General features: G+C 36.2%; 2 protein-coding genes across 4 annotated transcripts; both read left to right on the forward strand.

Moving 5' to 3' along the window:
- Window positions 1-971: 971 nt before the first annotated feature.
- On the forward strand, window positions 972-13,446 carry LOC141595533 (translocon at the outer membrane of chloroplasts 64). Of its 2 annotated transcripts, none has more exons than XM_074415499.1 (13): window positions 972-1,348; window positions 3,808-3,960; window positions 4,675-4,799; window positions 5,945-6,070; window positions 7,093-7,275; window positions 8,261-8,396; window positions 9,218-9,374; window positions 9,926-10,060; window positions 10,185-10,385; window positions 10,948-11,075; window positions 11,665-11,716; window positions 12,568-12,637; window positions 12,927-13,446. In XM_074415499.1, exons 1-13 carry the CDS (start codon window positions 1,146-1,148, stop codon window positions 13,007-13,009), a joined length of 1,752 nt encoding a protein of 583 aa, XP_074271600.1. In that variant the 5' UTR covers window positions 972-1,145; the 3' UTR covers window positions 13,010-13,446. The 2 variants fall into 2 exon arrangements, with proteins under 2 accessions (XP_074271600.1, XP_074271604.1); XM_074415503.1 differs by having other exon boundaries at window positions 1,011-1,348; window positions 10,302-10,385.
- Window positions 13,447-17,892: 4,446 nt separating this feature from the next.
- LOC141595548 (translocon at the outer membrane of chloroplasts 64-like) lies at window positions 17,893-21,990 on the forward strand. Of its 2 annotated transcripts, none has more exons than XM_074415514.1 (7): window positions 17,893-18,078; window positions 18,423-18,495; window positions 18,839-18,922; window positions 19,485-19,612; window positions 20,203-20,254; window positions 21,107-21,176; window positions 21,466-21,990. In XM_074415514.1, the coding sequence occupies exons 2-7, from the start codon at window positions 18,427-18,429 to the stop codon at window positions 21,546-21,548; spliced, it is 486 nt and encodes a 161-aa protein (XP_074271615.1). In that variant the 5' UTR covers window positions 17,893-18,078; window positions 18,423-18,426; the 3' UTR covers window positions 21,549-21,990. The 2 variants fall into 2 exon arrangements, with proteins under 2 accessions (XP_074271615.1, XP_074271620.1); XM_074415519.1 differs by having other exon boundaries at window positions 17,942-18,078; window positions 18,845-18,922.
- The last annotated feature ends 1,979 nt before the right edge of the window (window positions 21,991-23,969 follow it).

A 23,969-nucleotide genomic window follows, 5' to 3' on the forward strand; every position in this document is an offset into this window, starting at 1 on the left:
GTAGCCTCAACATAGTTCATTTACTGTTGCTCAACTTCTCCCAACCGTGACTTCCACACACCACCACCGCTAGACTTCCCTCACCTATTGACCCCACCGCGGCCTTGACTCATCCCAAACCCTGATTCGCGCGACTTAGACCTCTTACCCACCGTGACCTCATCCCCTGCCTCAGTCTCCCACCACTAGCGTTCCTCTTTCACTCGCGCCAATTGCCGCTGCCGTCTGCCAACCACTACTACCAAACCCTAAATTGAAAACCCAAAAACTGACTATAAAACAAAAAATTATTGAAATTATTAAAATAAAACCATCAATTTATTCTCTAGTTTAATTTGCATTGACAAATTAAACACTTTTTTACATTCAAATCTTCATCTAATTGATTGAATGGATAGAAATTGAAAAGGAGAGGTTCAGTGTTGTTTTTTTGGTAGAAGGATTAAGGGGTATGAATTGGAAATTTCGATTTAAAATGTACACAAATGAGTAAAGGGGCGTTTGGTTCAATAGTATGAAATAGAATGGATTGGAATATGAATTCATAATGGTATGGAGTTCTAAATCCATTCCCTCAAAAACTTGTTTGGTTCATCCTAAAATTGTAGATTAGAGGATTGGAGTTTGATACCAAGGGAGAAAGTTGGGTATGACATTCCAGGGGATTGGAATTGAGTTAGATACCATTCTAACTCCATTCCAAAAGACTCCAACCAAACATTGGAATAGAGCAAATCCATTACAATCCATTCCAAGAGAGCCAACCAAACACCCCCTAAAATTTGTACGGTAAAAATAGACTCGTAAAACTATATTATTCGTTATAAATAATAATACAAATTAGAAATATATATTATTTCAATTTTTATGGTAATCATCCCATAGAAATATATAGATTATATATATGCAATTCATTATTTAGATAATTTTTATGTTTTAATATTGACGAAATTTAAACCGAGAACCAGACCAATAACCACCAAATTGATACCAATGATAGAAATGATAGTATTGCAATTTGCAACAATTTAGCTTAGGTGTGATATTGGCGTGGAGTTGATAAGGACTCTTCCTTTTCCTCAAACCCCCAGAAAACCCTTGTTGCTAAGAAATTCTGCACAAAAACTCTATCCATCCATCCATCCATGGCGTCCTCATCTGCTAACCTATGGGTGATGCTAGGGTTAGGGTTAGCAGGTATTTTAATTATGACTAGAAAGCTTAAGAAAATCATTAAACCTGATTTCGGAGCTTTTATTCAAAAGCTTCAACTTCTTCCTCCTCCTCAACCTGCTCCTCCTAAAGCTCCTAATCCGCTTACCTCTCTCACTTTCGCTGTTTCTGATTTGTAAGTGCTTTGTATTGCTTATTGTTTGTTTGTTTGCGGTTTTTTGATTTTGATGCTTAGGGCTGCTTTGTTTGGTTTTGTTTAGTTTAATTTGGTTGAATTTTTCTGTTAATTGAAGCTTAATGAATGCTAATTACGCTTCTTTCATATGGAATAGAGGCGAAAACTCGATATTCTTTGCATAAGTGTGGTATTGGAGTGGCTTTTTGTTTATTTCTTACTTGAAGCTGAATGAATGCTAAGAGCATCTCCAATGGAGAGCTACAACGTAGTGTAGCTTGATTTGGCACATCGACTTTTTAAGCTACATCGCTCTTCAGCTACGTATCCGTTCAATGATAAACTACAACACTTTGTAGCTTACACGGACCCACAATATTGCTTTTAACCAATGAATAAAAATTATTTTTATTTTTAAAATATCAAGCTACATGACTTGGTTGTAGCTTGGTAGAGCTACATGGCTTGAAAGCTACATCAATTTTTTCAATCTCCAATGGTAAACTACAAGCTTTTTTTTTCAAATATTGCAAGCATGTCCTTTAGATGAACCATTGGAGATGCTCTAATTACGTTTATTTGCCGAAAATTTCGTTAGTCTTTGGTGCTGACTGACCAAGTTTTTATATTGGGTCATCTAGAAAGAGCCTTTTTAGGTAGTTTTGTTGATGTAAGGATGCTATTTACTTGGGAAAAAATGTTCAGTGTAATGAATTTGCTAGTAGCAGTCATTCGATGCAATACTCGACCAAGATTTCATATTGGGTCATCTAGAAAGAGCCTCTTTGTAGTAGTTTTGTTGTTGCAAGGATGCTATTTATCAACTAGCTAGTAGCAGTCATTTAATGCAATACTCGACCAAGTTTTCATAGTGGGTCATCGAGAAAGAGTTTCTTAGGGGTAGTTTTGTTGTTGTAAGCATGCCATCTACCTGGGAGAAAAATGTTTAAATTTTGCAATGGTTTAGCTAGTTGCTGACTATGGTGGCAGCATTGGTAGAGCCGGGATATGGAGTTAGGGGACTAAAACATGGCTTGGAAGTTTATGGGCGTGAATTAGTAATGCCATATGGTTTAACTTTGATATTTTTTTTTAAAATTTTAATTAAATAGTTCATATTTTCATTGTTTAGGGATGGCAACTGAGCGTTACTAGCCCCTTTAGCTCCGGCATTGGGTGATACTGATATTGAATGTTATTTACGACTTCATTTGCCAGAATGAGACTATGTTTAAGTGTATCAATTTATAGTGATCCTTATACAGTTATACGACTTGTTAGTTCAGTAGGGCTCAAAATGTAAAAGAGCAAATTTGTTAGGCAAGTACAATCAAAGATATCATTGTTGATGAAACAATTGCGTAACAAATTTTTATGCCCTAGAGGAGTACTTGATCAATCTGTTTGTAAAGCTAGGCACGCGATGTCAATGTTAATTACTCGGGGACAAAGATGCCACTGTGTTAGGGTAAATGCTATGTAGGGAGGATCTCGAATTTCGATCATGTTAGCTATCAATGTCTGTTTTACATTTCATTGCCTAACAATTTACATGTCCTTTTGATTTGCTGATTTGTGCTTCGAATACTCGAAATTTCTGCCAAAAATTGACAAAGCATCTTCTCATGCATGTTCGTGTGTATTATCTTACATTGCAATGCAAATATTCATGTTCATTTGTATTTGCTGATCTATTGGATTTAAGGAAATCCATTAACCTTTTCAATGTGAAAGAGGAACATGCGCATCAGGGTTTAAGCTAGTAACATTGTATTTGACAACAGTCTGTTGCATAAGAAGCGTGGAAGATTGGGTTTGGGACCTTGCAATTCTGAATGTAAATATGCGACCTTTCCAACTCAATTTTTTCTTCTCAAAATATACAAAAACAAGCTTAATAGTCAAAAGGAAACACGGAGCTCTCATTTTGCTTATTGTCACTCAAGCTTCGGGGATTTTATTTGGAATTTTCATTGTTGCATTACTTGGCAGTGGGAGTCTAGGTCTAATATAAACGCCTTTTTGATATAAAACACAATTGCTTTGAGGACCAGGGCTTCCTTGACAGGTCCATTGGATCAATGTTATATTTCCTGTACACGGTCAATCCTTGCAATTTGTTCCTGCATCAGCTGTTCCTTGATGGCTGTCTTTTTAATACCTGTTTCTAGTGTTATTATTGTTGTAAATTTCTCCGTGTTAGGTAATTCCCAAAGGGCCGGCCTTTAGAGGGCGCTTTTCGTCTCTTGATGTACAAAATGTTATTTCTTCTTTCTGCATGGGAAATTTTCTTATATAGTTGTTGTTTTAAATTGTCGTAGTGGCCTACCCTGCTTTACATATTGTAAATATGTTCTATTTCCGCTTCATCAAGTATTTATTGTTATCTTTGGATGAGCACTTTGGATATATATCTTGCACTGTTCTCCTTCCCCTCTCATTCTATTTGCGTTTATCAGATTTGACATTGAAGGATTTGTGACTGGGTTTGGCAATCCAGACTGGGTGCGGACTCATGACAGTGCTCCTAAGACTGCTTCCGTGGTGTCAACACTTGTTGAAGGCGGTGCTACATGTGTTGGGAAAACAATTATTGACGAGATGGCATACAGGTGTGTTCCACATTACTAGCATTTATGGCATACCTTATTCCCAAAATGATTGGGATTGGCTAACATAAATTGTCGTTTGAAATCGACAGCAGGTGTCATAACTCATAACAAGGAAAATGAAAAAAAAGGAATACAAGAAAAAACATTTAAATAAGAGTCAAAACAGGCACATAAACCAAAAAATAAAGTGTCACCACAAGAAAATAAGATTAAAATGAAATGAAGGTCATAGAAATGTGGAGAAACCCTTTTTAGTGAGGAGAAAATGAGAAAAATAAGTAAAGAGAAGGCTCGAGAAAAAGTAATGCTTTTAACATTGGGAAAGACACCTTAATATGTTCGGTCGTCTAGAAATCTAAATGTGACAAAATGTAGTTCATATTTGTCGTGGATTTTAAAACTATTGGCTATTAGTTTAGTGATTCAGCATTGATAGTTAGAGAACAATCCCAAGACAATAAAATGTGTGCTTTTTATTGATTACTTTTTGGATTTTTAAAAACATAAGGTTAACAGCATGTTGTTAGTCATGGTTCATGCGACCTAGTACTTGTCAAACTTAATCACTATTTGCTGTTACTCTGGAGTCCATTTTATTGTGTTCAATTTTTGGTATTTTTGTATTTGCAACCACATGTGCTATCCTATGGGTTAATTTCCATCACCAATTGGCATTGTTTTACTATATTCACATTTGAGACTTCTAATTCACAGTGTAAGTGGAGAAAATAAACACTATGACACACCGACGAATCCTGGAGCCCCTGATAGAGTCCCTGGTGGATCCTGTAGTGGCGCTGCTGTTTCAGTTGCTGCTAATCTTGTTGATTTCTCCATTGGTGAGTTGCATGAGACTTTTTTTTTTCCAAGCCAGAATTGTTTCATCATTGCAACAAAGAAGGCTTTGAGCATATTTAAATTTTGTTAATATCATTTTCTTTCACCTCAATTTTCTGGTTAAAAATTAGCTATGCACCGTAATGGTCTCAGCACCAGTTATGTTTATCTCTTTTCTTTCACCCCTTCTTTTCAATATTTATGAGCTTAAGAGAAGTTCCCCTGTTATAAATGTTCTTACTTCCTAGAGATGTTATTTTCTTACCACTTGTGCTTGCACTACGAAGACTGTAGGTACATTTATGAAATACATTTTTGCCACTCTACTATTTTGATATGGGGACTTTAAGAGGTTCTCAATTCCTGCATTTTCGGGGTCAGGCTTGAGTTTGGATGTTCGATCTCTCATCGGATTCCACTACGTTACTAGAACCTCTTGCGATTCGGGTTGGGTGTCCTTTAATTCCATCGTGGATGAAGAAACTAATCTTCTACTTATAGAAAATATCGTCTTCTGTTAGGTTCTTGGGACTGCAGATTATTCTTGTTCTTTTTTCTACATTAGACACGTGTAGGAGAGATTATCCTTCAGGATAACCGATAACCTGTGGTTGGTAACTTCTCCTAAACAGAGAACTTTGGGAACATTATTCATTTGAAGTCTCAGAGCGGGTAATCACGCTTGTTGCGAAATGGGTTTTCTGAATTCCCAAACAGAGTTTTTTTTTGGCGGTTGTCTTGTTACTTTTTCCCAATGGAGCCAAAGACTTATTACTCTTTGGTTATGGATTATAATGGAATAAATCAAAATGGCTCACTAAAGTGGCCGCGCTTCTTTCTTTTGTGAAGTAGCGGTCCTTCGGCAGTTCTTGACGCAATTTTCAACTTGGGTCATTCGGAAACAACCTCTTTGTGTTGCTAACGCAAGGGTAAGGCTGCGTACATCCGACCCCCTCTTAACCCGCAATTTGCGGGAGCCATTGAGGCACTGGGGTAATGTTGTTGTTGTTGTCTTGTTACTTTTTTACGTGTTATTCTATTTTTTCAATTTTTTTTTTATTTTTTTTTTATTTTTTTATTTTTTTTTAAAACCTAGATGCTTACTAATACATTGCACAGCTGTTGATGATCGTTTTGTCATTGGCAGGTGTTGATACTATTGGTGGTGTACGGTTGCCGGCTGGTTTCTGTGGCGTTATAGGATTTAAGTCATCACATGGGGCTATTTCACATTCAGGGGCTGTTCCTTTATCAACAAGTCTTGATTCTATTGGTATGTTACTCTAGGCGGTCTTCCACTTGCATTTGATTGTTAAAATTATACTTATTGGTATATGCTGCTATTGGTAAGGTTGATAAAATGTCAGAAATCCTAAATATTTAGTTGTTGTATAGAGTGGTTCCTAGACTTGTTAGTTGTTATTGGTGAGGGTTATCAGGATGCTAAAGTTTTTTACAGCTTCGCACTAGTTAAAGACTCAACTAGCAGTAGTTGTTGAATGGAAACACTATTAACTCTTTGTCCTGTAACCCCTAAAGGTTTTTACTTTTTTATTTTTATTTTTTTTGTTTTAATACATTACGTGCTCGAAGATCAGTTAGCCTGAAGACTGAAACCTTTTTCATAAGCCTGATGGCTCTCTCTCAAATTCTCAGCTGAGCAGAGTGTTGATTGAGGGAAAACCTTTGCCCCCTTCACTCAAGTTGCTTCACTCTGTGATGCCACAATGACCTGTAAACATGCCTTATTTTCAATTGGTCATAGAAACTTTACTGCCATTAACTTCATTAAGAGCACCTCCGCAGTTCTCAAGTGCAACCTATTTCACGACGTGCTTAAGAAATGCTTAGTGTTTAGAATTGGACGTTTTCTTCATTTTACCTTCTCTTATTCTTGGATTTACGCTTTATCAATGCAGCGTAATTGCTCATTGTCCGTTTTAGATGATGAATCATATATAGTCAAATGATTTCATTTCTTGGTCTTAGACCTTCATTAGGTTTCTTAGATAGATTTCTAGTGACTATTGTCTTATTTTGGATCTGTTGGTGATAGCGTATTGTCCTTTAGCCGAGCTGTCATGTAAGCCAGTTGGGGAGCTTGTGCCATGGGAGATGTATATTTCCCACAACAATTTATGGTTTATTGACGAGTACTGTTTATGTTATGTAGTTGTTGACAGTGACTCACTTCTTAAATACCCTGCTAGTTCATTGCGACATGACCATCTGTGTTTAAAGAAAAAATGATGATTCAGTTTGATGATAGCTTGCATAGCACTTCTGTTTTTACAGGTTGCTTCGCAAAGGATCCTAATGTCTTGAGACGGGCTATGCATATTATGATGCAACTTCCATTTTCAACTCAACGTAACCCTAGGAATATTATTATTGCTGATGATTGCTTTGAGCTGGTTAAGTATCCTGTTCACCGTCTCACTCAGCCTGTCATTAGATCAACGGAGAAGCTTTATGGAAGTATGTTCTTCAGGTCTTTCTAGAGCTATGACTGTCGTTTTCAGTGACATTCGATTCTTTATTTTTGTTGCGCACATATATTTGGATCATTATTAGTAGAAAAAAACAATCAGGTGTGATCTATTTTCTAAGCAAGAATCAAACAACAATAACAAAGTCGGACGCACAAATGATTTTGGGTTGGTCTAACATGAAATGTTGTATGGAACTGTCACTGTGAGTTGTTTTACAAAGACATCAGGAAAAATGGAATTTAGTAGAGGCGAAGGAGGAAATGTATTTTCCTTGTGGGGGGGAGAGGGGGAAGGGTTCCTTGGTATTTTTCTTTCAGTTCTTTCATATTTTTGGTCCCTCCATTTCCCGCAAACTCAAATGCCAACCACACAAAGAAAATTGTTCCCTTTCCTTTTCCTCCATCCAATCAATGGGTAACCAAAAGTTTGGCCTACATTGACCCACAATTTATATTTCTATAATCCCAATGATTACGGGTGTGAACAATGTTTTCCCTTCAAACCACCTTTTCTTGCAATGCTAGTGAGCTATATCTCACCGCAGCTTGTTATTTTGGTTGTTGGGGAGAGCTGGAATTATATCATAAGAACCGGGTCTGCCACAAAGATAGCTCTTCAGCAAACTTTCTGTTATGTCACTTGTGTGATTCGTATTTTGTTGGATGCTAGAACTAGATATTTTTGAACGGGACTTTGTATTGTGAATTTATGTGTGTTCTCATCTTTGAGTTGCCAGGCTAGGACTTTTTGGGCTTTCTTCAGATGTTCTAACATGACTGACACACCTAATCCGTACTAGAGTTTGAGGCTTGTTGCCCTTTATATACTTGGACCTTCTTTCTAGTGCATTTAAAAGCTGAAATTCTGTTTATCTTGATCTAATGATGACATTTTTGCTTGTGGTTGTTCCTTGTATTCCCGTAATCATGTTTTCTTTATGAGTTCCAATGGATGAGTTTAATTTGCTCTAGGGCAAGCTTTGAGGCATGAAAACCTTGGCGCATATCTCCTTGCTAAAGTCCCAAGTTTGTCGAATCAGAAAATGAATGGTGAAATGAACACTTCTACGTTAAGTCAGCTTGGACAAGCGATGCAACTCATCTTCAGGTATATGTTTGTTCTGACATTTTATGCAGCTCTTTTGAAAGAAAGTATTAACTGAGAAAAAGCTTAATGTTCTCTTTCATGACCCACATATTTACAAAAGTGCAAGGTGTTTCTTATCTTATAGCGTAAAATATCACATTTTTTATCTTTCAGTTATCTGTCTTGAGGTGCTATGTTTAATAGAGAATCAACCTTTGAAACTCTACCTGCATCAATGTCAAAATTCTTTATGACAAGTAAAAATGGGACTATTTTCCACTGTTGGTTAGGAGACCTGAACCACATTGATTTTGGTCTTGCTTTCCTACATTCTGAATCAAAATACATGCATGCCATGTCATCATGCTATTTATGAAAATGATTTTTGGATTGCTACTCGCTTCTTATGGATTGATCATGATGAGAACTGATGGTTTTTTTAAGTCTTGGTTGGTTTCATGAATCATGATTCATCGTTATCTTTGTTAGCAGATGTCTGTGTTGCATCCCACTACCTATGCTTTTTAGTAGTTTGTATATGTTATGCTTACAAGCTTAAGCTCCCTCGTGTCTTTTCTGACCCCAACGAATATAGCTTATTCTTCAAGAACATACGTATTTTGTAATCAGGACATACTAGATCTGCTGTACTCTTAAATTTAATAAAAGTTTGTGGTTTCTGTATTTGATGCATTTAATAAAGTTTGTAGTTTGACTATTTACCATGTTTTCCTTTTTTTTCTGTCTTTTTCTTTTTTTTATTACATTATCTGTCATTGACGGATGGTACCAAGTGATGATCCAAATCATTAAGGTTAATGTGAATTATTTTGTTTTCATAGGCATGAATTTAAGGAAAATCATGACGAATGGATGAAATCAGTGAAACCTGATTTGGGATTCAGAGCAGGGTTGCAAGACGGCCATGGGGACGGAGACATTCAGAAACTATATAATATTAAAAATGAAATGCGGATCGCACTCAACACACTTTTGAAGGTATATATAAATATCTGTTCGACCTCCGTCTCAAAGTAATTCTCTTGTTTGAGTTCAGTCCCGAATCAGCTAAAGATGTAGTGGATTCATCACTTACATAGTTACATGTCTTTTGAAATTATTTTTAAATCTAGTGTGACATGCTAGGAATTTCATTTTGTGTGTGCATTTTGAAGAACATGATGTTACAACTTACAGAACTAATAGTAAAGTAACGAATTGTGCTTGTTTTTAAGAACAAGATGTAGTGAACTAATACTAATAGTACAGAACTTACAGAACTAGTTTTGGCGTGTGCATTTTGAAGGACAAGATGTAAATGAATTGTGCTTGTTTTGTTAAATTTGAATAAAACCAATTTAGCCTATTAAATTGATGCAAGACTAATAGTGCAGTTCTGTTGAGTCAGTATAGCGGGCAAATATCTCAGAATTTCCTGCGAGTTTTAAAGTCAATTGACTATGAAATTTATGATGGTGGCTGGGAATTATCGTACTCTATTTTGTTAATGGCTGGTGATTTGTGCATTATTAAAAGAATATTCTGAACAGGATGATGGAATTCTTGTAATCCCTACATTTGCTGATCCTCCTCCAAAAATTGGTGGAAAAGAGCTGGCTTCAGAGAGTTATCTTAGCCGTTTGTTTAGTCTTCAATCTATCGCCAGCTTATCAGGATGTTGTCAGGTGAACTTTTGTCTTTCATATATGTCTATTTTCTGGTATTGGTATTATGCCAGCTCCCAGTTCTCTCTATAATTCCGTGTTGTATAGTCATTGTTCCTTTGTTTTGATTGATTATATGATACAGGTTGCAGTACCACTTGGAAATCATAAAAATCTCCCCGTATCAGTATCACTTATAGCAGGACCCGGTTGTGATCGGTTTTTGCTGGACACTTTGAAAAATATGTATTCATCTCTCCAGGAGCAGGGAGATGTTGTTTCGGTGTCAAACTCTACATCTAATGTGATCAGTAAGGAAACTTCTGCCGACATTGCTAAAGAAAAGGTCAATCACTTGTCTATTAACTTATCTCGAGGTTTATGTTTTGACTCAAACAAAAATTATGTTAGTTTCAAATTTCAATAGAAATAGGTGGAGAGATTGGATGGAGTACAGTCGGTGCACCTATTACATTATTAGGTCAGTTGAATGTTCATACCACTGTTGTGCATTTGGTTGGGGGAGGAGGTTGGAGTTCGTAGAATACTACCTAACGAGTTCGAATATAAAGAACTCGGGTAACTAGTTTGTAAACAATCTCCATTCCTATACGGGTGATCCGTTTTGAGGTTCAGCTGACTGGATCCCGAACCATGCAATCATGCTTCGTAGTACATTGTCTACTAGTGCTATCATGAGGTACCCAGTTTCTGAAATCTATAACCAAACAATCTCTTGTTGCAAGTTAAAGTGAATACCTATAGCAGTAAACACTTGGCTATGTACATGGATTATTTCAGACTCACAGTAAGAAAGGATGTTGTCGGGGAGTGGATGTAGCTTGCGGGAGAAGCACTATAGGATCTTTTCGTACTTTAATCTCACCTCTTTTTGACTGGTTCTACAGGGCAATCAAGCATTTAAAGAGAAGCAATGGCCAAAAGCTATAAGTTTTTACACTGAAGCTATCAAGCTTAATGGAAATAATGCAACCTACTATAGCAATAGGGCAGCCGTATATCTGGAACTTAACAGGTACTATTTTTTATTGGGTGCCTGCTAGTATGGATATTGTATTATGTCTTCTAAGGTACTGAAAATAGAGTTCTAAATGTCACCACAAGATAAAGAGGTAAACTATTATAGTTTTTTTCTGAAAATTCATGCGGTGCCCACAAGGTTGTGTGAATTCCAACATATGTCAGTGGCCCAATTATACAATTTCTAGGTTTGCAAGTACTACTTGGTATTTCAAACTATGATTCACCCATACAATTTGCAGTCATGAAATTCTACCACAAGAATTAAGGAGGAACAAAAAGATGTGCGGGATAATAAAAGTGGGATAAGATGTGAGCTTAAATCACACTAGCTAAAAATAGTTAACAAAAAGAGAGAGATTGAAAGTAGGAAGTTTAAAGATAGTCAACTTAAAACGGAAGCAAGAAATCTAAAATTATTTATGAAATGTAATGATTTTTACTTGAATACTACGAACCAGTTGGTTGTGAGATGTAATACCATACTGGTAAATAAAACCATCTCGTATTTATATTGTTTTTTTTAAAGAAATATTCATATTGATTTTGCTAAGCTGTCTGCTAAATGTGTGCTCTATTGCCAGCTTTGTCCAAGCTGAGGATGATTGCACCAAGGCCATAAACCTTGATAAGAAGGTATGCCAAATGCCATTCTCTTACTTATGCGACTGATTACTTCACTTAAAATATGATGCATAATCATTTATGTTAATGGTCGAGGGCAATCATATTTTTGAATCATGTATGTTACTATCTGTTACTCACGGCTCTGGATATTTGGCTTGTAAGTACCGGGAAACAAGAGGTGAATTGTGTTTGATTTCCATTGATAACATGCTCGTTTAAACAATATCAGAGCTATAAAACAATGAATCCATTAATACATATCACACATCACCGTTTGAAAGCTGTAAGCCTGTAACCTAGAATAAACTAGAAGAGATGCGGAAAGAGGATTATTTTGTCTATTATATTTGTTAGGGAAACATTTATGGACTACCTATATCGTTTTTTATATTCTCAGTTCTCAAACTACATGGCTGAAGAAAAAACATTTTTTTCTGAAGTAGGTCGATATTTATGAATCTTTGCGGGTTAGGATTTATTGGGATAAACGTAGAATGTCATCTGGCTTGTGAAATTAGCGTGGCTAATGACTTTAGGGTTATAAACGTCTCATAGATGAAAGAACTCAAAAGTTGGAACTTTTTGAACTCCACTTCTTTCTTGTTGCAAAGGATCTATCATAACTTTGGGCTAAACTATCTTTGGATTTTCATATGAAAACTATTGTCTACAAAATTGCAGATGCTTCTTTGTCTGAACGATGGAGAGTTTTACCGTTTCTTTCCTGTTCATAAAGCTAATTGTGAAATTATGATTCCTGGTCACAAAAGTCAGCATTGCTTTAAGCACAAGTTAATTTCTAGCACAGCATACTAAAGAGGTGTTGCACTCTTATGCTCATTATTTTTGGATTTGTACAGAATGTGAAAGCATATTTACGTAGAGGAACAGCTAGAGAGATGCTTGGTTACTACAAAGAGGCCATTGAAGGTTTGTCACTCTGCTTTCCCCTACACTCCACACCTTTTTTATACTATCTACTTACAACCCTTCGTTTGTGTGATCGCCTTAAGTAAATTTTATACATAAATTTGGTAAGATGTGTATGATAAAATGAAATGTTGAACACAGTAACACAACAGTACTTGAATTAGATGGGATGAGTATGTTACGATCTTGAAAATCCACAATGTGTATGACAGAGAGGTTTATCATGCTCGGTATTGTAAAATCTGATTCAAGTGACATGGCTAATTAACGATAATGTTGTATATTGCAGATTTCAGATATGCACTTGTGCTTGAACCAACAAATAAAAGAGCCGCCGTTACAGTAGAGAGGCTGAAGAATTTGTTCCAGTAGCTCCTCTGCACGGCTGCGAATAATATTAATGATGCCTCGACGATCTTAAAGCATCTGAAATCAGTCTTTTCGGGAGCCTCTCATTCGGATGTGGACTCCTCTTTTGACCCAGGTACACATGGACAGTATTCAAGCCTGCAACCTACGATTTTGAGTAGCAGTTCTGTTTTAGTTGATTATATTGAGCTTCTCTCTACCTATATACAATAGCTAGGTAGCATTTCAATTTAAAAGTATCATCGAACATTTAGCCCATCTCTCCAGGATATATTTGTAAAATAATAATTTCCGTGAATTGATCGATCATAGTTCATTCTCCCACCTCTTAGGGTAGTTTTATGTCTCAAGTTTTCCCACAACCATGCATATTATTTTTTTCCCTGTTATATGGGAATAATAATATAGTCATAATTCAGCTCCCATTTATGTTATTATTGCTTCACACTTCTGTTTTCAATTGTCAATGTTGTGAAGTCTTCAATTCTTTGGTATTATCAACTGATGTGCCATTCCATTCAGGCCCCTTTCCACTCGCTATCGACTTTATGAGGGTTAGGTTGATCCTAATGAGTGGTGACGGGTGACTATAGCAATATAATGTTGTGGTGACTGAAATTTTTTGTTTTGCGGTTTTCCTGTTATTCTCTTATGAGATGGCAATTTTGAGTGTCGGGTCGGCCTTTTCGAATGGTTATTTGGACCAAGTCAGTTTTGTCTTGTCTACACTCGGACAACTTATGTACTCAATATTATCATCATGTGTAAACAAACATGTGTAAATTGTCATCATAATTGTTTGATGTAATAGGAGTACTAAATACCCACTTTTATAATTGTGGGTTAAGTTTTATATAAATGCTTAAAAAGATTGATGGTAACTCTCTAAGACCCTAAAAGTGTATATTATACTGTAATTACTTTAAGTTTTACTGTCGTAAAAACTAACACGATAGTCTGTACAAAAATCATACAATTGACAATTCGACATGAATTATGTGAACTAACTCTTAGCCCTATACCAGAGGAACGACCCGATGGAGTAGTGAGCTGGTCTATGTTGCTGCCACTTTCCCAACCTAACACAACACAACGACCTTTCTATCCAACCTAAACCAAACCATTCTATAAGGTTCCGGCTTCACGTACAACATTCACTTCGACCTAACCCAACATGACTCAATCCACCTTAAACATAACTTACTCAAGGGAGCTTTTTGTAACGACCATTATATCTAGAACGGGCAAAAGCTCATCCGGCTTGAACCCAACCTAATAAAACCCAAAAATTGGGTGAACCGAAATTGATCCGAGTATCTGACCTAAGGTAAACTGATAATGCTAGAAGCTTTATTTGTTCCAACTCGAACATAACCAACCTGACTCGATCCAATAACTCAACCCGATGACTCGATAACAAGTTAGCTTAACAATAATGCAAATAAGACCATATTAATATTTCTATCTCAAATGTTTTCACTTAAATACTCCCTCTCCTATTCACTCATTTCTTCCCTTCCATTTTGCACAAGAAATAAAAAAATGATTGTAGACCACACAAAACACTCTACCTCACATACAATTGATTCCACACAAAACCTTCCAGAAAAGGAAAGAGGGAAGAAAATCCGACTATCATGGAAACGAAAAGAGGAGGAAATGAGTGAATAGGAGGAAGTATAAAACTAACACACACATACTGTTTTAACATGAAATCACCCATCTAATTAATTACATAAGATATAACTTGAGAGTTGTTCATGGGTCGTTCCGTCTATTGAATCTGGCCCACCCCACACGCAAAATAAGCAGGTACTTACAAGGCGTTATAAGATGCAAAGGCTCAGCCCACTAACCCGCTTGTCCGTGGGACAAAAAATTAACGTGAGTCCGACCAGAGCCTAGATTTGATCACCTCTAAACAAGACCCGATACTGACCCAAGCCAAATTCAACTCGACTTGTCACCGATGATAACCCTACATGAATCAACCAACCCAAACTTATCGGTGACCAGACTCAATATAACCCGTTTCAATAACCAACCAGAGTAACCCGATTCCCATCTTTCCTTTATAACCTATCTACATAGCCAACTAGTCACCTAACCAAGCCAAATTCAGATATTTACCCTCCAACCCCTCCCAATTGTTTCAAGTAGAGCTGATCATTTCCGGGCCAACCCGTCCAGCCCGACCCGTCCAGTCCGCTATTGAAGCGGGCTTGGACTCGTAAAATATTTTAAAAAATGGTTAACGGACAAGTTCAAGTTGACCCGCTATTTTAACGGACAGGTACGGACTAAATAAATTTGTCCATGGACAGCCCGTCAAGCCCGTTTATACACTACATCAATATAATATACGTATTAATAACACTAAAAAAAAGTCAAAACCCTTCAAGTATCTTTCATTCTTCATAGTTCATACGACTCAACTGCCCAACACCTTCATTTTCTCATAAGCTTTTTCTTTAAGCTTATTTTCACCATTCGATTTGACTCAAATTTCTATTGATTCGATTGGCTTCGATTCGATTGATTCACTCCATTAAGTTCGATTCGATTCGATTCATTTATTCGATTCGATTCGGCTTTCAACTCAACTCTATTCATTGATTCACTCATTAAGTTCACTCATTTCAAACTTTTAACCGATAGAATATTAGTATATAATGTGGTTTCTTGGGCCTCCAAACGGCAACCCACGTTGTCTAAGTCTAGTGCCGAAGCTGAATATCGGGGGGTTGCTAATGTGGTTTCGGAATCATGCTGGTTGAGGAATTTGTTAGCCGAGCTACATGTTCCTATGCACAAAGCCACGCTTGTCTATTGTGATAATGTATCCGCCATTTACTTATCCGGTAATCCCGTCTAACATCAACGCACTAAACATATCGAAATGGACATCCATTTTGTGCGAGAAAAGGTAGAACGAGGTGAAGTTCGTGTAAGACACATCCCTTCTTGCTATCAAATAGCGGATATTTTCACTAAAGGCCTACCGTTGATTCTCTTTGACGATTTTCGTGACAGTCTCAACGTTCGATTGCCTCCCGTTTCGACTGCGGGGGTATGATAGAATATTAGTATATAATGTAATTATTTACTTAATATTAGTTGCCTTATTATTTAGCAATTAGTTTGTAATTAGTGGTATTGCCTAGTTTATAGTATTCAGTTACCTTATTTGTAGGCTAACCTAATTGTATTTAACTGACAAGATTCATTGAATACAATTCACCGATTAATCTCTTTCATTTACTCATCTTAAATTTAATAATTATTATTAATTTTTTTATCAATAATACTATTTTTTTAATATTATTATTCTTTATTCTTTATTCTTTATTCTTTATTCTTTATTTTTTATTCTTTATTATTATTATTATTATTATTATTATTAATGTTAATAATAATTTATTTATTATTATGAATATTATTATTAAAATGAATAATAATGTTATTAATGTTAATTTTATTGTTGTTGTTGTTATTATTATTATTATTGGTATTATTATTATTGTTGTTGTTAAAATGAATAATAATGTTGTTAATGTTAATAGAATTATTGTTGTTGTTGTTGTTGTTGTTGTTGTTGTTGTTGTTGTTGTTGTTGTTGTTGTTGCTGCTGCTGCTGCTGCTACTGCTGCTGTTGTTGTTGTTGTTGTTGTTGCTGTTGTTGTTGTTGTTGGTATTATTATTGAAATTAATAACATTTTTTATAAATATTATTGATGGGGCACGCTCGATCGACTTGACTCACTAGCCAATACGGGGTCATACAAGTCAACATATTTGCCACATGGTTACGGATTCGCTTGAATTGGTACCCTACGAGTCACAAATCGTTAAAAGCGATTTCTATCAAGTTGATTACTGAAAATACATATCACATTTTCTATTCGCGAATCACGAATCGGTAAGGCGTATTCATAACGAATCTGGTAACCATGCTTGCCAAGCCATCATTTGAGGCACACATAGAAACCTATAAATACCTCATTATTCACCAATCAATGGTAAAATACTTCTCACCAACAACTTCCTCTCTCTAGAAGTAAGACTGCTCGAGCTACTATGAGAAGGCATGAAGACCTTAGCTTCAAGCAAGGTCCCGACTATCCACAGTACCGTAAGGCATTAGAGAAGGACCTCGTGCGAACTCTCCGAGGCCCTGTTTGTTACGCGTGCAAGATCCATCCAAGAGAGCAAGCATAGGCTGGGGGTGGCATTTGAGAGGAGCGCGTTGACCCGACCCGAATTCGAACAACGCTTACTTGAGTGTTTTTAGTCGAAACAATTTTTTTTTTTTTTTTTTTTTTTTTTTTTTGACGAGGAGGTTGGATCCTCCCGGATCAGGACCCACCCCTGCTTTGGCGCCCGTCTGTGTGAGTTCTTTCCCATGCGGGGATTATTCCCTCTCCGGGCGTCAGGTCCCCAAGAAAGTGTTCATCTAGGGAATCGAACCCAGGACCTCGCAATTCCTCCTTAGAAGGCTTTGAGGTTACCCTGGAATTCCACTAGACTCACACATCTTGGGTTCGAAACAATTATTTTTACTACTATCATTATTAATATTGACATTAGTTTTTGTTATTGTTATTAAGAATATTATTAGTAAAAAAATTACTATTTTTTCATTATTATAATTTACGATTATTCATATATAATATTATAATTTTTTTTCCTATAAATATTAATATTATTATTATGATTAAATCGATTCGATTAATTTCAATTCATTTTTATTGATTGATTCGGCTGTTTCAAATCTATTGATTCGATTCAACTCAGCTCCATTCGATTCGATTCATTTCGATTCTATTCGATTCGATTCATTCGATTCGATTCGAATTCGATTCAATTCGATTCGATTCGATTCAATTTCTAAAAAGCAGAAAGAACAGGGTCTTAATCCCTAATTCCTTATTTCCTAAATTGTCAAACCCTTCCTTTTTCAACTTTTGGTTCATAAATTCAATTCCTAATCTATCTTTCAATTAATTATCCCAATCTTTCTTTAGATATAGTATTGCATCTTGTCAAACTACATAGTTCGTCAGATCTATCAGGTATGTATTCTAATTTCTATGCATCAAATTAATTTTTATTTTTAGTTTTGTGATTCGATTTTACTGTGTGTTGTCTTAAATTCAATCAAAATTTGGAAATCAGATATAATTGTTGTCAAATACATGCGATGTGTATGGAATTTCTACTATTATATATAGAGTCATAATAATTAATAACAAAGGTAATAATTTGGGGGTTAACAATCTTAACATCGCTACTGCAAATGTTTACAGTGTTGTACTGTGTATATTTGTTTAGTTTTTGAAATATTGTTTTGTATTATACTATTATAATGTAATTCAATGTTGTTTATGTTTTTTTTATCCGTTGTCTCTGTTTGTAGTATAATGGCGCCAGGGAACGGGAAATCACCAATAGTAGTGGTGGATGAGGAAGAAGAACTTCCTGATAAATCGGTAAAAGCCACTTGCTATTATTGTTCTACAGTTTTAACCACTAATAAAAACAGTTAGGAACTATTGCTTAGCTGGTACTGAAACTGGTAGTGGCACATTGTTGTCTATGAAAAATCCGTCTGTTAATTTAGAAGAGCTATATGCATATATGTTGTAGCTGGTGCGCATCCTTTTACTACTTGTGAGGAACCCGGGTTCAAATACATGATTAGGACAATGTGTCCTCAGTTTAATATAATTGGCGGAACTATATACTACTCCCATCACTTACATTGTCACATGCTTTGTTCTACATTTACTTTACTGGACACTCACTTTGAAAAATATGTATTCATCTCTCCAGGAGCAGGGAGATGTTGTTTCGGTGTCAAACTCTACATCTAATGTGATCAGTAAAGAAACTTCTGCCGACATTGCTAAAGAAAAGGTCAATCACTTGTCTATTAACTTATCTCGAGGTTTATGTTTTGACTCAAACATAAATTATGTTAGTTTCAAATTTCAATATAAATAGGTGGAGAGATTGGATGGAGTACAGTCGGTGCACCTATTACATTATTTGGTCAGTTGAATATTCATACCACTGTTGTGCGTTTGGTTGGGGGAAGAGGTTGGAGTTCGTAGAATACTACCTAACGAGTTCGAATATAAAGAACTCGGGTAACTAGTTTGTAAACAATCTCCATCCCTATACGGGTGATCCGTTTTGAGGATCAGCTGACTGGATCCCGAACCACGCAATCGTGCTTCGTAGTACATTGTCTACTTGTGCTATCATGAGGTACCCAGTTTCTGAACTCTATAACCAAACAATATCTTGTTGCAAGTTAAAGTGAATACCTATAGCAGTAAACACTTGGATATGTACATGGGTTATTTCAAATTCACAGTCAGAAAGGATGTTGTCGGGCAGTGGATGTAGCTTGCGGGAGAAGCACTATAGGATCTTTTCGTACTTTAATCTCACCTCTTTTTGACTGGTTCTACAGGGCAATCAAGCATTTGAAGATAAGCAATGGCCGAAAGCAATAAGTTTTTACACTGAAGCTATCAAGCTTAATGGAAATAATGCGACCTACTATAGCAATAGGGCAGCCGCATATCTGGAACTTGGCAGGTACTATTTTTTATTGGGTGCCTGCTAGTATGGATATTGTATTATGTCTTCTAAGGTACTGAAAATAGAGTTCTAAATGTCACCACAAGATAAAGAGGTAAACTATTATAGTTTTTTTTCTGAAAATTCATGCGGTGCCCACAAGGTTGTGTGAATTCCAACATATGTCAGTGGCCCAATTATACAATTTCTAGGTTTGCAAGTACTACTTGGTATTTCAAACTATGATTCACCCATACAATTTGCAGTCATGAAATTCTACCACAAGAATTAAGGAGGAACAAAAAGATGTGCGGGATAATAAAAGTGGGATAAGATGTGAGCTTAAATCACACTAGCTAAAAATAGTTAACAAAAAGAGAGAGATTGAAAGTAGGAAGTTTAAAGATAGTAAACTTAAAACGGAAGCAAGAAATCTAAAATTATTTATGAAATGTAATGATTTTTACTTGAATACTACGAACCAGTTGGTTGTGAGATGTAATACCATACTGGTAAATAAGACCATCTCGTATTTATATTGTTTTTTTTAAAGAAATATTCATATTGATTTTGCTAAGCTGTCTGCTAAATGTGTGCTCTATTGCCAGCTTTGTCCAAGCTGAGGATGATTGCACCAAGGCCATAAACCTTGATAAGAAGGTATGCCAAATGCCATTCTCTTACTTATGCGACTGATTACTTCACTTAAAATATGATGCATAATGATTTATGTTAATGGTCGAGGGCAATCATATTTTTGAATCATGTATGTTACTATCTGTTACTCACGGTTCTGGATATTTGGCTTGTAAGTACCGGGAAACAAGAGGTGAATTGTGTTTGATTTCCATTGATAACATGCTCGTTTAAACAATATCAGAGCTATAAAACAATGAATCCATTAATACTTATCACACATCACCGTTTGAAAGCTGTAAGCCTGTAACCTAGAATAAACTAGAAGAGATGCGGAAAGAGGATTATTTTGTCTATTATATTTGTTAGGGAAACATTTATGGACTACCTATATCGTTTTTTATCTTCTCAGTTCTCAAACTACATGGCTGAAGAAAAAACATTTTTTTCTGAAGTAGGTCGATATTTATGAATCTTTGCGGGTTAGGATTTATTGGGATAAACGTAGAATGTCATCTGGCTTGTGAAATTAGCGTGGCTAATGACTTTAGGGTTATAAACGTCTCATAGATGAAAGAACTCAAAAAGTTGGAACTTTTTGAACTCCACTTCTTTCTTGTTGCAAAGGATCTATCATAACTTTGGGCTAAACTATCTTTGGATTTTCATATGAAAACTATTGTCTACAAAATTGCAGATGCTTCTTTGTCTGAACGATGGAGAATTTCACCGTTTCTTTCCTGTTCATAAAGCTAATTGTGAAATTATGATTCCTGGTCACAAAAGTCAGCATTGCTTTAAGCACAAGTTAATTTCTAGCACAGCATACTAAAGAGGTGTTGCACTCTTATGCTCATTATTTTTGGATTTGTACAGAATGTGAAAGCATATTTACGTAGAGGAACAGCTAGAGAGATGCTTGGTTACTACAAAGAGGCCATTGAAGGTTTGTCACTCTGCTTTCCCCTACACTCCACACCTTTTTTATACTATCTACTTGCAACCCTTCGTTTGTGTGATCGCCTTAAGTAAATTTTATACATAAATTTGGTAAGATGTGTATAATAAAATGAAATGTTGAACACAGTAACACAACAGTACTTGAATTAGATGGGATGAGTATGTTACGATCTAGAAAATCCACAATGTGTATGACAGAGAGGTTTATCATGCTCGGTATTGTAAAATCTAATTCAAGTGACATGGCTAATTAACGATAATGTTGTATATTGCAGATTTCAGATATGCACTTGTGCTTGAACCAACAAATAAAAGAGCCGCCGTTACAGTAGAGAGGCTGAAGAATTTGTTCCAGTAGCTCCTCTGCACGGCTGCGAATAATATTAATGATGCCTCGACGATCTTAAAGCATCTGAAATCAGTCTTTTCGGGAGCCTCTCATTCGGATGTGGACTCCTCTTTTGACCCAGGTACACACATGGACAGTATTGAAGCCTGCAATCTACGATTTTGAGTAGCAGTTCTGTTTTAGTTGATTACATTGAGCTTCTCTCTACGACTCTACCTATATACAATAGCTAGGTAGCATTTCAATTTAAAAGATCATCGAACATTAGCCCATCTCTCGAGGATATATTTGTAAAATAATAATTTCCGTGAATTGATCGATCATAGTTCATTCTCCCATCTCTTAGGGTAGTTTTATATCTCAAGTTTTCCCACAACCATGCATATTATTTTTTTCCCTGTTATATGAGAATAATAATATAGTCATAATTCAGCTCCCATTTATGATGTTATTATTGCTTCACACGTCTGTTTTCAATTGTCAATGTTGTGAAGTCTTCAATTCTTTGGTATTATCAACTGATGTGCCATTCCATTCAGGCCCCTTTCCACTCGCTATCGACTTTATGAGGGTTAGGTTGATCCCAATGAGTGGTGACGGGTGACTATAGCAATATAATGTTGTGGTGACTGAATTTTTTTTGTTTTGCGGTTTTCCTGTTATTCTCTTATGAGATGGCAATTTTGAGTGTCGGGTCAGCCTTTTTGAATGGTTATTTGGACCAAGTCAGTTTTGTCTTGTCTACACCCGGACAACTATGTACTCTATTATCATCATGTGTAAACAAACGTGTAAATTGTCATAATTTTTTTATTTATTTTTTTGATTAGGTAAGAAAACTAGGTTGATCCTCTAGGGTAGGACCAACTTATCTCATCCTTTCGAATGAGGGAGGTAAGTTGAAGCCACCGGCTATCAAACCACCTCGAAAGAGTTGGACATGAATGTCCAACAGAAGCCATGAAGTCAACAACCTTGTTGGCTTCACGAAAGCAATGTTTAATTATCATTTCATCGGAAAAAAATGAAGGTTTAATTTCACATCCTTGTCATAATAATTGATGTAATAGGAGTACTAAATACCCACACTTATAGTTGTGGGTTAAGTTTTATATAAATGCTTAAAAAGATTGATGGTAACTCTCGAAGACCCTAAAGTGTGTATTGTACTGTAATTACTGAAGTTTTGCTGTCTTAAAAACTAACACATAGTCTGTACAAAAATCATACAATTGACAATTCGACATGAATTATGTGAACTAACTCTTAGCCCTATACCAGAGGAACGACCCGATGGAGTAGTGAGCTGGTCTACGTTGCTGCCACTTTCCCAACCTAACACAACACAACGACCTTTCTATCCAACCTAAACCAAACCATTCTATAAGGTTCTGGCTTTACGTACAACATTCATTTCGACCTAGCCCAACATGACCACTCAATCCACCTTAAACATAACTTACTCAAGGGAGCTTTTTGTAACGACCATTATATCTAGAACGGGCAAAAGTTCATCCGTCTTGAACCCAACCTAGTAAAACCCAAAAATTGGGTGAACCGAAATTGATCCGAGTATCTGACCTAAGGTAAACTGATAATGCTAGAAGCTTTATTTGTTCCAACTCGAACATAACCAACCCGACTCGATCCAATATTAACTCAACCCGATGACTCGATAACAAGTTAGCTTAACAATAATGCAAATAAGCCCATATTAATATTTCTATCTCAAATGTTTTCACTTAAATACTCCCCCTCCTATTCACTCATTTCTTCCCTTCCATTTTGCACAAGAAATAAAAAAATGATTGTGGACCACACAAAACACTCTACCTCACATACAATTGATTCCACACAAAACCTTCCAGAAAAGGAAAGAGAGAAGAAAATCCGACTATCATGGAAACGAAAAGAGGAGGAAATGAGTGAATAGAAGGAAGTATAAAACTAACACACACATACTGTTTTAACATGAAATCACCCATCTAATTAATTACATAAGATATAACTTGAGAGTTGTTCATGGGTCGTTCCGTCTATTGAATCTGGCCCACCCCACACGCAAAATAAGCAGGTACTTACAAGGCGTTATAAGATGCAAAGGCTCAGCCCACTAACCCGCTTGTCCGTGGGACAAAAAATTAACGCGAGTCCGACCAGAGCCTAGATTTGATCACCTCTAAACAAGACCCGATACTGACCCAAGCCAAATTCAACTCGACTTGTCACCGATGATAACCCTATATGAATCAACCAAGCCAAACTTGTCGGTGACCAGACTCAATATAACCCGTTTCAATAACCAACCAGAGTAACCCGATTCCCATCTTTCCTTTATAACCTATCTACATAGCCAACTAGTCACCTAACCAAGCCAAATTCAGATATTTACCCTTCAACCCCTCCCAATTGTTTCAAGTAGAGCTGATC

Source organism: Silene latifolia, chromosome 1, assembly GCF_048544455.1.
Source record: "Silene latifolia isolate original U9 population chromosome 1, ASM4854445v1, whole genome shotgun sequence".
Lineage (NCBI taxonomy): Eukaryota > Viridiplantae > Streptophyta > Magnoliopsida > Caryophyllales > Caryophyllaceae > Silene > Silene latifolia.

Bases quoted from the DNA above. Each gene is read 5' to 3' on its own strand.
- LOC141595533 (XM_074415499.1), top strand. From the start codon at position 1,146: ATGGCGTCCTCATCTGCTAACCTATGGGTGATGCTAGGGTTAGGGTTA. The intron at 10,386-10,947 runs GTCAATCACTTG...CTGGTTCTACAG, and splicing joins CCGACATTGCTAAAGAAAAG to GGCAATCAAGCATTTAAAGA. The intron at 11,717-12,567 runs GTATGCCAAATG...GGATTTGTACAG, and splicing joins CCATAAACCTTGATAAGAAG to AATGTGAAAGCATATTTACG.
- LOC141595548 (XM_074415514.1), top strand. From the start codon at position 18,427: ATGGCGCCAGGGAACGGGAAATCACCAATAGTAGTGGTGGATGAGGAA. The intron at 18,496-18,838 runs GTAAAAGCCACT...TCATCTCTCCAG, and splicing joins AAGAACTTCCTGATAAATCG to GAGCAGGGAGATGTTGTTTC. The intron at 18,923-19,484 runs GTCAATCACTTG...CTGGTTCTACAG, and splicing joins CCGACATTGCTAAAGAAAAG to GGCAATCAAGCATTTGAAGA.